Source organism: Mus caroli, unplaced genomic scaffold (genome assembly GCF_978045245.1).
Source record: "Mus caroli unplaced genomic scaffold, Mus_caroli_1 scaffold_6, whole genome shotgun sequence".
Lineage (NCBI taxonomy): Eukaryota > Metazoa > Chordata > Mammalia > Rodentia > Muridae > Mus > Mus caroli.
Window position 1 is genome coordinate 16,952,769 of NW_028227261.1, and position 17,275 is coordinate 16,970,043.

Consider the following 17,275-nt stretch of genomic DNA (forward strand, 5'->3'; position numbering starts at 1 on the left):
GGAGCCTGATTGATGGGTGTGTGGGGCCTGATGGCCCGAGGATGAGAAATGTCAGCCACTGCACAGTCTATTTGCTTCCATGCTCAAGGCCCACCCTGGGCGAGCCTCCTTCCCCTTCTTGGACAAGTTCATAGTGACTCCTTTGTCCTCTGTGCCCGCACAGATGGCACATCTGTCCCCGTCATTCTTTTCCCCATCACCGAGATTAAATACCCAATAAAAACTAGTTTAAGGAAGGCGGGGCTTATTCTGGCTCACAGTCTAGGGCTCAGTTCATCACGGTGGGAAGGCTTGGCGGCAGGAGTGAGAGGCTGCAGGTCTAGGACCCCCAGACAGCGCCACCCACATTCACAGTGTGACTAAACCGCTCTAGAAACATCCTCCTAGGTACACCCAGAGGCGCAGTCACGTTCACAGTGACACTTGCAGGGCTTATGAAGGTCCGGGTCTTGTTCAAGTTCATCCATGTATTACTGTTTAGTAAATACCACCTCATGCAGACACAAGACGCCATTGGGATGGGAGCATCAGGTAACGTACAGGTAGAAAACAGGTAGCTGTGGCTGAGAGGATGCTGAAGGCCACAGGCAGGGATCCACCAGGAGCACCTTCTGTGTCCCAGTGTGTTAGCTTCCTGTGGCCACTGGGGGAGGGGGGTCCTTCTGTGGCGACCCTCGAGGGTCACGCTCCATCTCTCCGAGCTTATGTCAGTGGTGGTGCCCCTCTGGTCACTTGGCTTCCTCCCCCACTGTGTGCTTCTCTTTTTTTTTTTTTTTTTTTCTTTTTTTTTTTTTTTTTTTTGGTTTTTCGAGACAGGGTTTCTCTGTGTAGCCCTGGCTGTCCTGGCACTCACTTTGTAGGCCAGGCTGGCCTCGAACTCAGAAATCCGCCTGCCTCTGCCTCCCGAGTGCTGGGATTAAAGGCGTGCGCCACCACGCCCGGCTGTGTGCTTCTCTTGTAAGGACACACGCCACTGGACTGAATTCCAAGGTCACCCTTAACTTACCTTTAAGAAACTTTGTACCCTGTGTCTTGTTCACAAGTTCCAGGACTGAGGGTGGGACCCTCGTAGGTAGTCTCCACAAGATCCTCTAGGATTCCTACAGACACCGTGCTCCCTGGAGGAGCATACCCAGTTTGGTCTTTCCTGGGGGACAAAATGCTGCCACCCACTCTAAGAACACGGAGGTAGCTAGGGTGTCTGGCAGGTGCAGTCAGGGAATACTTGCCATAAAAAGAAGCAAGTTGCCGAGCAGTGGGAGCGCACGCCTTTAATCCCAGCACTTGGGAGGCAGAGGCAGGCAGATTTCTGAGTTCGAGGCCAGCCTGGTCTACAAAGTGAGTTCCAGGACAGCCAGAGCTACACAGAGAAACCCTGTCTCAAAAAGAAGAAGAAGAAGGAGAAGGAGGAGGAGAAGGAGAAGGAGAAGGAGAAGGAGAAGGAGAAGGAGAAGGAGAAGGAGAAGGAGAAGGAGAAGGAGGGAGGGGGAGGAAGAGGGAGAAAGAGGGAAGAAGAAGAAGAAGAAGAAGAAGAAGAAGAAGAAGAGGAGGAGGAGGAGGAGGAGGAGGAAGAGGAAGAGGAGGAAGAGGAAGCAAGTTGAAGGATGGAACCAAAGGCCAGCCTGGGAGAGAGTTGGAACACCCAGGTGGCTCCTAGGCTCACCCTGGATGATAGCGACAAGACACAGGTTGAGGGCACTGAAAGAGTCCCCTCTGACAAAGATAGGGGGAGAAGTGAGGGGTGAGGGAGCCAGCTCAGAGGCTTCGTTGTGGGGCCCACCTTGTCTTCCCTCCTCCCCATTCCCCCTCTCTCTTCTCCTTTTTGCTCTACTTTTCCTGTGTTTTGAGACAGAATCTTGCTAATTAGTCCAGCCTCTGCTCAAACTCTCAATCCTCCTGCCTTAGCTTCTCCAGTATTAGGATAAAACTTGTGCCACCACACAAGGCTAGGAGCCTCATTTTCTGGAGCGGACAGGAAGCCAGAGAAAAGTTCTGTGCAAAGATGTTACTGGCTGGTGCCAAGCAAGTAGCCTGCACCCAGGGAGCAGACTGAAGGCAGGGAGCCCAGACTAAAATGTACTGCAGAGTCCAGAGAACTCATGATGCTGTCATTTGTCTCCTCCCTCTCTCCTCCAGGATAACTACTGTCTCTAGGACAGAACCCAGCACCTCAGTGGTTCCTCAGTGTGTCCCTCAGGGGCTCCTCCATGTGGTCCTTCAGTGTCCCCTCAAGCATTTCTTAGTATGAACCCTAAGTATGTTCTTTCACTCTATCCCCTCAGGGGCTTCTCAGTGTGAACCCCCAATATTTTGCTCCTCAGTGTATCCCCTCAGACACTCTTCAATGTGTCCTCAGTGTCTCCCCTCAGACACTCCTCAGTGTGTCCCCTCAGACCTCTTCAGTATGTTTCCCCTCAGATACTCCTCAGTGTGTGTCCCCTCAGACAGACACTCCTCAGTGTGTTCCCTCAGACAGACACTCCTCAGTGTGTCCCCTCAGACACTCCTCAGTGTATGTCCCCTCAAACTCTCCTCAGTGTATGTCCCCTCAGACACTCCTCAGTGTGTCCCCTCAGACACTCCTCAGGGTGTGTCCCCTCAGACACTCTTCAGTATGTCTCCTCAGACACTCCTTAGTGTGTCCCCTCAGACCTATTCAGTGTGTCCCCTCAAACACTCCTCAGTGTGTCCCCTCAGGCTCTCCTCAGTGTGTGTCCCCTCAAACACTCTTCAGTATGTCTCCTCAGACACTCCTTAGTGTGTCCCCTCAAACACTCCTCAGTGTGTCCCCTCAGGCTCTCCTCAGTGTGTGTACCCTCATACTCTCCTCAGTGTGTCCCTTCAGACTCTCCTCAGTGTATTCCTTCAGATACTCCTCAGTGTGTGTCCCCTCAGACTCTCCTCAGTGTGTCCCCTCAGACAGACACTCCTCAGTGTGTCCCCTCAGATGTCAGAATAGGCTCCTTTCCTTGTAGCTCTTTGGTTGCTTTTGGTGTCCCTAGCTCATGTCACTCAAGCATCTCCCTCCCAATGCCCCACCTCCCTGACAGCTGGGTCAATCAGACACCCCTCTCTGGGTTTTTGTTTACTTGTTTGTTTGTTTGTTTGTTTCAGTTTTAACTGGGCAGAGGGACTGAGATGAACCCAGAGCTTCATGTCATCCTCCCCTGAGGTGCACCCCTCCCCCTCCCCACTCTCTTCCCCAGCCTTCTGATCTGGAGGCCGCACAGACAGCTCATACTCTACAGCTGAGGGCCTGCTTCCGGGTGCCTGAGAGACAACCTGAAGTCCAGTTCCACGGCTACTGCCTGCTCTTTCTTCCCCTCTAATGCTTTTTGTACCCCATTTCCAGCTGCTGATCCCCTACTCCCCTTCCAAGAATTTCTCAAGACACACTTTGTTAGAACCCTAGCTGTTGCTGTGATGAACCACCATGACCAAAAGCAAGTTGGGGAGGAAAAGGTCTATCTGGCTCACACTTCCACATTGCTGTTCATCATAGAAGGAAGTCAGCACAGGAACTCACACAGGGTGGGGACCTGGAAGCTGGAGCTGATGGAAGGTTCCGCTTACTGGCTGCTTACTGGCTTGCTCCTCGTGGCTTGCTCAGCCTGCTTTCTTATAGAACCCAGGACCACCAGCCCAGGGATGGCCCCACCCACAATGGGCTGGGCCTTCCCTCATCAAACACTAATTATGAAAATGCCCAACAATGGATATTAAGGAGGCATTTTCTCAATTGAAGTTCCAGCCTTTCAGATGACTCTGGTTTGTGTCAAGGTGACATAAAATTAGCCAATAAATAAACACCCCTCATGGACTCTTCCCTCACCCCCTTTTCTCAGGCCGGGCGGGTCCCTCCATCTCTGAGCTCCCTTGGGACCATTTTCTACAACTTCGTAATTAGCAGAGTTGAGCTGGATTGAGCGGGCATACAGCAGCACTCAAACTTGTTTGTTGAGTGACTAAGAGAAATCATAAATGTCTGCTATTGTCTTATAGGTTCGAGTTTCATACTATGGACCCAAGACTTCCCCAGTCCAAGCCCTGATCTATATCACTGGGGTGGGTAAGTGATGACCAGGGCACTAAAGAGCTGCCAAGGGCGCACACCTTTAACCCCAGCACCTGGAGACATAGGCAGGCAGGTCTCTGTGAGTTCATGGCCAGCCAGGGCAATAGATTGAGATCCTGTCTCAAAAAGGAAGAAAAACAAGGGAGGGAGGGAGGGAAGGATGGAGGGAGGGAGAGAGAGAGTGAGGAGCCAGAGCTGCCCTCTCCCTCCACATAATACATGCCCATCCCCTCCTCAACAAGGCTTCTCCCCATGACACATCGTGACCAGATCTTACTTTTGAGTAAGCAAAGAAAATTGATCATTTCTAGCCATGCACGTATCTGGTGTTTCATAAATATCCCTCCCTAAAGAGTTACATACAGAAACATGGATGACAGCCGAGGGTGAGGGGAGAGAACTTCTCTAGGTAGCATGAAGCCCCGGGTTTCGTCCCCAGTCCTGCATAAGCCAGGTGTGCTGACGCACATCTGTACTCCCAGCCCTTGAGAGGCAGAGGATTGAGGGTCAGAGGCTCAAGGTCGCCCTCAGCTACAGTGACTTTCCAGCTCCATGGGCCTCTGACAGTTACTCAGTTAACACAAATGCACTGGAAGACTCGAATCACAGTGTAATAACTGCTCTTCAGGGTGGGAAGTGAGGACCTCGGTTCTACACACAGGTCTCTGAGATACCTTATAAATGCTTTACAAACACACAATACACACATACAAACACACACACATACACACATACAAACACACACATACACATATATGCATGCACATATGCACACATATACACATGCACATATACACACATACACACATGCACACATACATACACACATACAAACACACACATACACATATATGCATGCACATATGCACACATATACACATGCACATATTCACATATACACACATACAAACACAAACACACACATACACATATATGCATGCACATATGCACACATATACACATGCACATATTCACATATACACACATACACACATACACATGTGCGCTGCTTTTTGTAGCAGATAGTTCTGTGTTCCCCAAGTCCTATTATTTATATTTCTTTTTATCATGTTAATAGCCCATACATGCACATATACTTGTATTTTTTTTACTACTCATCTTTATTTTTTTTAAAGATTTATTTATTATATGTAAGTACACTGTAGCTGTCTTCAGACACTCCAGAAGAGGGCGCCAGATCTTGTTGCGGATGGTTGTGAGCCACCATGTGGTTGCTGGGATTTGAACTCTGGACCTTCGGAAGCTGCAGTCGGGTGCTCTTACCCACTGAGCCATCTCACCAGCCCACTACTCATCTTTAAATAGAATCTATTAGTGTTGCTGGAGGGTTGGCTCAGCGGTCAAGAATATGTACTGCTCCAACAGGGTCTGGCTAGCAGCACCTACATCCGGTGGCTCACAACCATCTCTAACCCCAGCTACAGAGGATCCAACACCCTCTTCTGGTCTCCACTGGCAACCACACTATTACCCCTCACCACATACGCACAAAATTAAATAAAAATTATATAATATTTTTTTAAAAATCCATTCTTAGGGGCTAGAGAGATAAATGGCTCAGTGGTTAAGAGCACTGGTTGCGGATCAACCAGAAGATCCTGGTTCAATTCCCAGCCCCACATGACAATTCATAACTGTTATAACTCCTGTTCCAGGGGATCTGACACCCTCACACAGACAGACATGCAGACAAACACCAAGGCACTTTTTTAAAAAAATCATTTAAAAATTCATTCTTAGGATCATGGAGGAGCTTGAGGCTAGGCTGGACAACAGAGAGAGACCTTTTATCTACGTTTTTAAAAATTAAATTAGTGAGATCTGAGCCTGGACAGCATGGTCGTTTTATTTAAGTGCGTATTGAATAGGTATATGGTATGTGAAACCTCCAGGTTTCGTTTCATTAATGGATTTCATCCATGAGTATACATTTAAATTACGTGAGGTTCACTCCAGCGCCAGACTCTGTGCCGAGATGTTACACTTGCCTCCACAATCCCATTTCACAGGTTACAAAACTGAGTGACCTGGCAGGGCATACGGAGGCTTCACTGGGGTGGCTAGAACTGCTTTGGCATCATGGTCATGGCCCCTGAAGGGCACAGTGTTTGGAAGTCCTGCCTCTGGCCTTTGAATTGTACTCTGGCTTCTCTGGGACAAACAGGGGGACATGCTTGGGGGAGACCTGTCCCTCAGGGCCACTCTGGAAGCCCTGGGCTTCACCCCCACCAGATCTCTTCTCTCGGATTTCAGAACTGTCCCTGAGCGCAGATGTCACCCGCACTGGCAGAGTGAAGCCGGCCCAAGCCGGGAAGGATCAGGTGAGGCTCAAATGTCAGTCAATACTTCAGTGCCACTGGGCTCTCCTGTGGCGCCCCCTTGTGGTGATGAGCTGAACAGGGTCACCTCACCAGGGTTCTCATATGAACTTGTAAGAAACAACCCTTCCCAGACTGGCCCTGATGGACAGGTGGCCCCCACCCCACCCCAGGCGTGGGAGCCTCATCTTTTGGCTTGTGTATACGCCATCTCTTTTACAAGATCATATTTACAACCAACTATGGGTTCAGAAATGGGGTTAATCTACAAGCTGGAATCTCCAGAGTCACCCAGGTTATTAAAAAAAAAATACATAAATAGGTCTCAGCTGTGGCTCAAAAATACTCCCCAGCCCTTAGTGACTGGTGGATGGGTCCCCATGGAGCTGTGTGCAGGGACAGGGGATGATGGAGAAGGGATGAGAGACAAGGGTAGAGGGAGAAAGGAAGGAGGCGTGGTGGCGAGTATGTGTGGTGGAAGCAAGGTTGGTCAGGGTGCGGAAAGGGATCTTCACATCAGCTGTAGGGGAACGGCTGGGAATAGTGGCACACACCTCTAATCCCAGCACTCAGAGGGCAGGCGGATTTCTGAGTTCGAGGCCAGCCTGGTCTATGGAGTGAGTTCCAGGACAGCCAGGGCTACACAGAGAAACCCTGTCTCGAAAAACCAAACCAAAACAAAGACAACAAAAAAGTAGGAAGAGGGGAAAGTGTGGCTTAGAGAGCTTGCCTAGCATTGAATTCCTTTAATATTATCTAATCTATTATATTATGCTAGATCTCTAAGGGTGGGCCAACGTATTCCATCACTGGGCAGACGGTGCCTGGCACTAAGACTCACTCGTGGTCACATGAGAGTAGCTGTGTGGATTAGAATCCTGGCGTTCTTATGTTCTTGACTCCGTTTCTCTGTCAAGCCAACTTATTTTGGGGGTGGTGGGGAGTTTCGAGACAGGACAGCCTTGGCTGTCCTGGAACTCACTTTGTAGACCAGGCTGACCTCAACTCAGAAATCCACCTGCCTCTGCCTCCCAAGTGCTGCGATTAAAGGCATGCGCCACCACTGCCCGACTTTCAGGCCAACATTTTAAAAAGGCTTTTAAAGTGTATTTTTCTATTGGACCCCTTTATTTAAAAATAAAATTAAAAAGAAGAATTGAGGCTGGGATGTGGCTTAGTTGGTGGAGTTGCTTGCCTAGCATGGCTGATGTCATAGGTGCCACACAGACTGGATATGGTGGGACAGGCCTATATCTCAGCTCTCAGAGGTGGGGACAGGAGGATTCCAAGTTGAACTAACCTTGGGTAGAGTAGATGCTGTCTTTAACAAATACAATACACACATTGTGCATTTGGGGCAGATTTGGTTATATTTGGAGCCATGAAAACTCCATTCTTTGGGCCAGGAATTTCTGGGTAAGGAAAAGCCAGACAACGTGGGAGGTGAGAGAAACCAGCTGCTTGTCTCTCAGGGGCTGATGGGATCTGAGAGATTCCCTGACACTGTCTTTTACCCTCCTGATGTTCCCAGAGCACCTGGACCTGGGGCCCGGGCGGCCGTGGCGCCATCCTGTTGGTGAACTGCGACAAAGAGGACCCCCAGGCCTCCGGAATGGACTTTGAGGATGACAAGGTCTTGGACAACAAAGGTAAAGACGGAAGACCTTGGCCAGCTCTGGGGAGAGGGGCTTCATTCTTCAACAAGGCCCGTTTGCCCATGTAGTCTTGTCATAGCCCCTGAATTTGGCTTAGCAAAAGCACATTTGAGTTAGGATGTACACATTACAGAGGACGGAGTGGAGAAGCAAGTGAGCTACCAAAGTCACACATTAGTCAGAAGAGACCAGTGGGGGGGCTCAGGGAGCCCCAAGAGTCTCTGCTTTCCATGCTGGCTCCTGGCCAGCCCACACAGCTGTGCTTGGCTCAGACTCAGGGCCCAAATCAAATAGAAAGGAGTGCTGGTCCCCAGATAGCGCACAAGACCCAAGCGCCTAAAGGATGGGGAAGCTGAGGCACAGAGAAGTTAAACCCACAACTCATGTGAGTCACACAGCTACCCAGGTCCAGGGTCAGTATCTGAGGCCCAGGGAGCCTGACACCTTGGTGTGTCTGAGAGATTCGAGGACTGTGGTAGGGGCAGCAGGGTCTCGTGGACACTCATCCAGGATGCTGAGGTAGCCCAGGGATAGAGGAGGGTGACCTTCTCTCGGAGGGTGCTAAGGGACTACAGCTGAGGGGCCAGGGCAGGAGCTTGCCCAGGAATCAAAGGACGGTGTAAAATGACTGTGTCTAATGTGTGTGGCTGGCTGGGGCTGTTGCTAGGGACATCCCTGCAACCTGTGGGCACTCCTGAGGCTCCAGACAACGATAGCTAAAGAAATATGCCATTTCACTCTCCCCTTTGTCTCTCTCCGCCCCTGCTTACTGATTGAGAAACTGAGGCAGTAAGAGCTGAAGGAGTTCCCCAAGCTCCCCCAGATCCAGGTTGAGTCCACATCCTTGCCTCCTTCCCTGGGGTCCAGTCAGCAGCAGTGACCACTGGCGTTTCTGTCACCCTGGCGCTGATCCTGCCGTGTACCACCATTGTTCTGAGTGCTCTCTGTGCTCCGGAATTTGAGTCTCGGGGTCACAGCAAGAAACCAAATGGACATAGGCTGTGTTGTTCTGAGTTTCTATCCCTAATTCACCCTTTCATAGACATACACAGATAAACGTTATAGACATGCTGAAAGGAACAGAACCAGGGGCTGCCGAGATGGCTCAGTGGGTAGGGGTGTTTGCTACCAAGCCTGATGACCTGAGTTCGATCCCTGGGTCCAGCATGGTAGCAGCCGAGAACTGGCTGCAACTGGCTGCTGTGAATTGGTATATCCTCTGATACATGTACCACAGCATGTTCAACCTCTCTGATGCACACACATGATAAATAAGTGTGGGCTGGGACTGAGCAGCAGGGGCTGGGGCTAGGGCTGGGGCGAGGCGGGAAGGGGCGGTGGCTGAGCGGTTGAGCTCTCATCCTTGCACAATTAAGACTCCAGACCCAATTTCCAGTGCTCCAAAACAAACAAGAATAATTGAATGTAATAAACATTTGAAAAAATAAGCAACAAGTAGCCATTTTAAAATGAGAAAAGAAAGCCAGGTTCCTTAGTGGCAGGGTGAGGGGGAGTCTGGGCTCTGCTAAGAGGTACCTGGAGGGAGAAGGGCCCTGGGGACCATCATGGCCACATGCTCCTTCTCTCAGACCTGCAGGACATGTCTCCAATGACCCTAAGCACGAAGACGCCCAAAGACTTCTTTGAAAAGTATCAGCTGGTGTTGGAGGTGCCCAAGGCCAAGATGGACAGAGTGAGAGTCTTCCGGGCCACACGTGAGTCGGCCTAGCCTTCCATGGCACCTCTGCCGCTCTGACAACACAGTCCTTATGGGGGACCGCCCTGTCCCCATCCCCTTGGGCAAGGAGTTCTCAAGAGCTAGAGTGTGCTTGGTTCTGACTCCAGACACAGGGCTGTGAGGCAGGCTCGTGCCTCAGTCCTCTGCAGTCCAGAGGAGGTGACCTGAGCTTGTCCCAGTTGAGAACAAGGGAGTGACTGCTGCCAGTCGTTGTCCACCAATTCCCTTCTCTCCCTCTTTTCTCTCTCTCTCCCCTCCCTCTCCCTTCCTCCCCTTTCTTCTCCTTCCCCCTCTCCCCCATCTCTCTCTTTCTTTCTTTCTTTCTTTCTTTCTTTCTTTCTTTCTTTCTTTCTTTCTTCTTTCTTTCTTTCTCTCTTTCTTTCTTTCTTTCTTTCTTTCTTTCTTTCTTTCTTTCTTTCTTTCTTTCTTTCTTTCTTTCTTTCGTTTGTTTTTTTTCGAGACAGGGTTTCTCTGTGTAGCCCTGGCTGTCCTGGAACTCACTTTGTAGACCAGGCTGGCCTTGAACTCAGAAATCCGCCTGCCTCTGCCTCCCGAGTGCTGGGATTAAAGGCATGCAAAAAAAAAAAGAGTACACTGTAGCTGTCTTCAGACACACCAGAAGAAGTCATCGAATCCCATTACAGATGGTTGTGAGCCACCATGTGGTTGCTGGGAATTGAAGTCAGGGCCTCTGGAAGAGCAGTCAGTGCTCTTAACCACTGAGCCATCTCTCTAGCCCCACTCTTTTTTTCTCTCTCTCCCCTCCTTTGTTTCCTTCCTTCCTCTCTCCCTCTCACCCCTCTGTCCCTTCCTCTCTTTTTCTCTCTCACACCCTCCCTCTCTTCCTCCCACCCCCTTTCTCTCTCCCTTTCTCCTCTCCCCCACTATGTGCCATGCCCCCATTTGCTGGGCATCTGCCACTCTGCAGCTCCTCCTATCCTGGCAGTGCCAACCTCAGGCCTGAGCACAGGGCACATGGCCGTGAACCGAGTCTTTGTCCCATTCACTTTTATCCTGGTGGGATAGGAGGAGCGACAGGTAAATAATTAGGAACAGCAGTGTGGGGTGTGGAGCTGAGGGCAGAGAGAGTAAGGCAGGTCAGAAGAGACTGCATTCTGAGGAAGGTGTAAAGGCCCTGAGGTGGGAATGTGCCTGTGTGCTCGAGGGGGGCCAGAGAAGCCACTGTGAGGTTTGTAGGATTTAAAATGGGGCGTGGATGGCCAAGGGGAGGGGTGTGTACCGATGCCTCGGTTCTCCCAGGGGCAGTGGACGGCAGAGGGCTTTCCGAGGCTTATTTTGCCCCCACTTCCTTCCAAACTTAGGCTGAAGTAACCATATGATACTTTATATTTGTGATATATTACATGTATATGTAATATCTATATTATATAATGTATAACACATATGACACACGTATTTATATGATAAACTGATGACTACCCAGGAGACCCTCCCGTTTTCCTCTGTCACTAATTTAATTGGTGTCTGTTACAGATAATAGCCTTTGCTCCTCCCTAGTCGCCTAGGAGACCGTGACAGTGCTTAGGGACAAATGAATGGACCAGTCAGTGAAAGAATAAAAGAACTGTGCAAAGTTCGGAATGGTGCTGGCACCTGCCATTCATTGCCCCTCCTGGACCCCTCTTGTCAGGGGAACAAGGTCCCAAGTGCAGCTTTGACGTTTTCCCACTAAACACCTCCAGAGGCCCTTGGGTTGTGACTCGCAGGGACCCTGGGAAGGCACCTCAGTACAGAGGAGAGGAAATCAGAAGCACGTAGCATGCTAGGCCTAAGCACACTTCACCTCTGTCTAGGGGGCAAACTGCCGTCCCGGTACAAGGTGGCCCTGGGACCACAACAGTTCTCGTACTGCCTGGAGCTGCCCGGCGGCCAGCACAACACAGACTTCTATGTGGAAGGCCTTGCTTTCCCAGACGCAGACTTCAAAGGGCTCATTCCCCTCACCCTCTCCCTGCTGGACAAGTCTAACCCGGTAGGCCTCGACCTAGGGGTGGGTGGGGGAGGGGAGGCAGGCATTGCACCCTGTCTGCCAGTGACCATGACGACCCTTCTCACCTCTCCCCATCAGGAGCTCCCCGAGGCCCTGGTGTTCCAAGACAGTGTGACGTTCCGTGTGGCCCCCTGGATCATGACCCCCAACACTCAGCCCCCCCAGGAGGTGTACGTGTGCAGGTGAAGCTCTAGGGGAGGGGTGTCTGGGTACGTTAAGGAGAGCTCTGAATTCTGGGCGGGTGCATTTTCTGGGAATGGCAAAACATACCTCCTGCCCTCAGCCCCTGGAAGCCAGAATTGGCTCAGGAGCCTGGAGTGAGGAGCAGATTGTCTGTTATCTGTCCTTGTTACCCCCCTGTGATGACGAGGCCTAATCTCCCTAGGATTTCTGACAATGAAGACTTTGTAAAGTCACTAGCTACTCTGACCAAGAAAGCCAAGTGCAAGCTGACTGTGTGCCCCGAGGAGGAGAATATCGATGACCAATGGATGCAGGTACGTGCTCCCATCCGCCTGAGGCCAAGGGACAGACACAGGCCTTGGGCTCCTGGGGCACAGCTCCAGCTCTGAGGCGCTCCTTCCTGGGATGGATTGAGAGGAAGGAGGCTCAGAAGGTCCTCACACCAGGGAGGGAGCAGGGATGGGGCTTGGGGGGGGATCAAGCAGAGAGTTCATCTGACATAGAGGTGAGCTCCCATCTCCATGCCCGTCCCTGGCTCTCATCTTAAGCCTTTGCCTCTGTCCCCTCAGCTGTCTTCCTTCTCCTCACCCATGACCCAGCCCTGCTCATCAGTGGTCAGCGTGAAGGCCGCCCCTCCGTTCATGCCATCCCTCCAGTGGGACCGTGTCCCTCTCCCTATTTGCTAAGTCCCGCCCTTGCCATCCCTGCCTCTGATCCCTAGGGAGCTGCACACAGGTTCCCATCTTTCACCAGGAAATGCCCAGGGTTCCCATCCCATAACTCGTCATAGCAACTTTGCCTGTCCCCACCCCCACCCCGCATAACTGCCAGAGAGTCACCGTCCTCACTAGATTCATTTCTGAAAACCAGTGCAGCCACCTACAGGGCTGGGTGGGCCATGTGTCTGCTCCTGTGAGATCCAGGAGGCTGCTCCCACCTGGGCACAGTAAAGAGCCTTTCCAGGGAAGCCTTGGCCTATCCCAGTATAATACTGGAAGCACTCTGGGTTCCCCAGCATCCCCCCCACCTCAGCACCTCTAGTCACCCCCACGCTGGATGTTCTTTCCTCTAGGACAAGGCTCCATCACTACACCCCAGCCACAGTCCTGGGGTGTCTCCTCCCCCCCCACCCCCCAGAGTCAGGGCCTCTGTCCTATTCATTTTCCCAGCAGGCTGTGCAGGACTCGGGTCTGCCAGCATGCTCAGGGACCATTCTCTGGGCTCAGGTATTATGGAGAATTTGTTCTTGATGGCAATAGTTAGATAGGATAGGTCCACACCATATCAGGCTTTGGGTGCCAAGATTGTGGCACAGCCACAGCTTTTCTGTATCCCTCCAGGACGAAATGGAGATTGGCTACATCCAGGCCCCACACAAGACACTGCCTGTGGTCTTTGACTCCCCGAGGGACAGAGGCCTGAAGGATTTTCCTGTCAAGCGAGTTATGGTAGGAACCCTGTAGGCCTGGCCAACCTCCAGCTGTCCAGTGTCCCTAGCCCTGAGGCCCCGTCCTTTCTCAATCCAGCTCTCCCCACCCCTTAGCAGCCTGGTCCTCAAAGCTGAGTTCCTGTTCCAGTGGGACCCAAGGGGTAGTGCTGGCTTCCTCAGTCATTACTCTGATAAGATCTGGTTTCTCACAGCCTCACCCCACATGAGCTCAGCTGGTCTTTGAGATAGCTTTGTAAGGGGCATCCTGGGCTCCCTAAGAGTGTTCTTGCCACAAGGCGAGAGTTCCATCGCTTGGGCATCATTTGTCCTTTGGGGGCTACACTGGGGCTGTGGCAGGGGTTCAGGGTCAGCCGGACTTTATCAGTCTCAGTCAACACATCCAGGTACTTTGAAGTGGCGTATTGGTGAGTCACTCTGGCTTGGCCTGGCCAGGCAGATGGATGCCAACTCAGCCCAGGTCATCAACATCATAAATAAGAAGAAGAGTATGTTTATGTTTACTGAGCCCACACGCCTTCAGATGCAGGCTCTGACTCCATTCTGTGTGACAACCTTTGATAGGGCTGCTATCTGTGGGTCCATTTCACAGAGGTAGAAACCGAGGCTCAAGAGGGACAGCATCAGGTCTCCCATGTTGCCTCTCTGCCATCCAAGGAAGACCCTAGCCTGTACTGGGGCCTGAAATCCCCAGACAGAAGAGGAACAAGCCTTACAGCCATGCATAGTTTGCACCCCAAGGAGCGAGACAATAGGCCACCTCAGGCCAGAGGCTTGGAACGAAACGTCTGTCCCATCAACCTTTGGCTTCTTCCTGGCCAAACCCTGTGCCTTTGGCCAAGGTGTGCTGGCTAAGGACAGAGGAAAGCTCATTCCTACCGTAGGTGGGAGCGTCACCCAGGACTGTTGCCAAGCCTCTGTGGCCCCATTTCCCGCACCCTGCCTGCAGTAGCTGCATCTTACCACGTAGCTATTCCAAAGGTCAATGGCCCTGCTCTGAACCAGACTCCCAGCGTTCTGTAACACAGGTCCTCAGTACAGAAGTCTCCCTTCTGCCTCATCCCACCTTGGATGGAAGGAGGTCATAGCAGGTCCTTGGCTGGGTACATTCCCCACCCAACTCTTCCTTGTGGAGAGTACCAGAGTGACAGGGAAACTGTCCCCAGAGTGACACCATGACTTCAAATTTTCCCATTACTCCCTGACCCCAGGACCTTGGCATGTGCCATACGTCATTCCCTCTGCCAGGAATGTGCCTCCCTATACTGGCACTAGCTGACTTTCAGCCTTCAGATCTCAGTCTCAATGTCCCACCTAGCCAGGCCTCTCCTGATGCTGTCAGAGGCTCACGCCACTGTTGTCAGTTTGCTTCTTCCTTGCTGATAATACATCCTGACCAAAAGCAAGTTGGGGAAGACCCGGTTTATTTAGTTTATATTTCCATACCACACTGTGGAATCACATCTCACTATCAGTGAGGGAAGTCGAGGCAGGAGCTGACTCAGAGGCCATGGAGAAACTTGCTCCGCCTGCCTTCAGTAGGACCCAGGGCCACCAGTCCAGGGCTGGCATTGCCTCCAGTGGGCAATCTTTTTTTTTTTTTTTTTTTTTTTGAGACAAGATTTCTCTGTATTGCCCTGGCTATCCTGGAACTCACTTTGTAGACCAGGCTGACCTCGAACTCAGAACTCCACCTGCCTCTGCCTCCCAAGTGCTGGGATTAATCGCATGTGCCACCACTGCCCAGCTCCAGTGGGCAATCATTAATCAAGACCCACAGACAATCCTGTGGGCAACCACAGGCCAATCTGATTGAGGCCAATCTTATGGAGGTGTTTTCTCAGTTGAGGTTTCTTTCTCACCAGCTGATCTTGTATCAAGTTGACAAAAACTGACAAGTTTTGCTGCCATCTCTCCAGCCCCATAAATAAAAAAAATTCTAAAGGAAATAGATTTAAAACAAAATACTTCTGTTAAAGCTAACCCAGTGCTGTGGACAGCAAAGTCAGTGAACTGCTGGCCTCAGTGGGACCATCAGTTTAGAATCTAAGAAATGGGTGATCTAGTAAGTCGTCAGTCAGGGTGTGCTCTGTCAGTGTTATAAAGAGATTACATCCAGGGGCCAGCCAGAGTGGGAAGAGACCAGGACAGATGAGGTGGTGGTGGCTGCCTGTGGTCAGGCTCTGGGTGGCTCTACAAGACCAGGCCAACTGGATTTTCTGGCCATTGTGAGGGAGGTGAGGCGAAGGTGGCCTCGAGGCTATCCCCTGGGAAGAGAGGCTCACAGGAAGGCTGTGGGTTGCTGAGCACTCAGGTGGGCGCCGACATCTGTCTGATGTCTGGTGTCCAGCATCTGGCGGAGCAGAGGTGGCCAGAGGTGTGATGTGGGTGGTGGGCTCAGTTCACAGACGGGATTCCATGAAATAGCCACCTGCTGACACCAGAAAGTGAAGGAGGCACAGGTGGCCTGCCCTTCCCCCACAGCATAGAGCATTGTGGGAAGGCTGTGCAAGGCCACTGCAGGCAGCTGCCACCCAGCACAAGGTGTTTTCTCTTGAGACGCTTTCTCTGGTGCCTCAGTGATGATCTTAAGGCCACACTCTGACAAGTGACATTTCTGTGACAAGTGATTTGAGGCCTTTGGAACTGCAGGAAGATAAACCCAGTGTTACGTTAAGCCACTATCTGGAGGTGATTTGTCACAGCACCCACAAAGCTCACATAGCGGTGACCTATGTATCCTCTGGTGAGAACTGTCGGGATGTAAAACATCTGTAAAGCCATAAAGCCCATTCTAAGCCAGGGTCTGAGTGGGGACATGGTGTGAACCACAGTGCTGGCCACAGGGGTGGCTTGGACTCCTGTCCCTCCTCAGATTGACTGAGGAGCCTTGCCTTTACTCATCCCCCATTCCCAACTCTACAGAGAACAGGAAGAATGCTTTGAGAGTCTGTTGTTCTGTGCAGGAGTTTTCCAAGCAGGTCAGGTGACACATGCTGGGGACTCAACCAGCACCCCCATCTCTTTTTCTTTTTTTCTTTTTTTGGTTTTTCGAGACAGGGTTTCTCTGTATAGCCCTGGCTGTCCTGAAACTCACTTTGTAGACCAGGCTGGCCTCGGATTTAGAAATCCACCTGCCTCTGCCTCCCAAGTGCTGGGATTAAAGGCGTGCAGCAACACCGCCTGGCCCCCATCTCTTTCAAGGGCCACTGACTCAATCCAACATCCCTTCCACCCTGCAGAGTCGTAAGGTTCCTCTCTGGTATCCACAGAGCTCCCTCCCGTTACCACCATGGGTGCAGCTGCCATATCCCCCTGGGGACAATCGTTTCTCTCATTATATCCTTCTCCCATCTTAGGGTCCAAATTTTGGCTATGTGACTCGAAAGCTCTATATGACAGAGCTCACTGGGCTGGATGCCTTTGGGAACCTGGAGGTGAGTCCCCCAGTCACTGTCAGAGGGAAGGAGTACCCACTGGGCAGAATTCTCATCGGGAATAGCGGTTACTCCAGGTAAGGAGAAGAACATGGGGATGGCTGGGGTAGGGGACAGTGACGAAGGCCACAGCAAGGCCTCCCCTATGTTCTCCAAACCTAGGAGGTCAGCAAACATTGAGAGGAAGCCACCTGGAAGGTATGGAACCTCCAGAGCCTACCTCTACCCACTTGTATGCCTTCAGGGTATGACAGTTTACTGAAAACCTACTATGTGCCAGAAGCTGGGGTTAGATCAGTGAGTGTGTCACACCAGAGAAAGCAAATGAGTAAGATAAAAGAGAACACAGAAGAAAAAAAAAAAAAGCAGGCTGGGCAGGGTGGTGGTACA

At 51.4% G+C, this 17,275-nt stretch overlaps 1 protein-coding gene across 3 annotated transcripts in view; it reads left to right on the forward strand.

The window, feature by feature from the left end:
- Positions 1-17,275, forward strand: part of Padi4 (peptidyl arginine deiminase 4) — a 28,512-nt gene that overhangs the window by 5,025 nt on the left and 6,212 nt on the right. For all 3 annotated transcript variants that reach the window (XM_085838381.1, XM_085838382.1, XM_085838380.1), the window contains exons 3-11: positions 4,003-4,069; positions 6,350-6,417; positions 7,946-8,063; positions 9,659-9,784; positions 11,622-11,800; positions 11,897-12,000; positions 12,204-12,315; positions 13,342-13,449; positions 16,808-16,962. In XM_085838381.1, the coding sequence (XP_085694507.1) occupies positions 4,003-4,069; positions 6,350-6,417; positions 7,946-8,063; positions 9,659-9,784; positions 11,622-11,800; positions 11,897-12,000; positions 12,204-12,315; positions 13,342-13,449; positions 16,808-16,962 (1,037 nt within the window). The remainder of the gene's footprint in view (positions 1-4,002; positions 4,070-6,349; positions 6,418-7,945; positions 8,064-9,658; positions 9,785-11,621; positions 11,801-11,896; positions 12,001-12,203; positions 12,316-13,341; positions 13,450-16,807; positions 16,963-17,275) is intronic.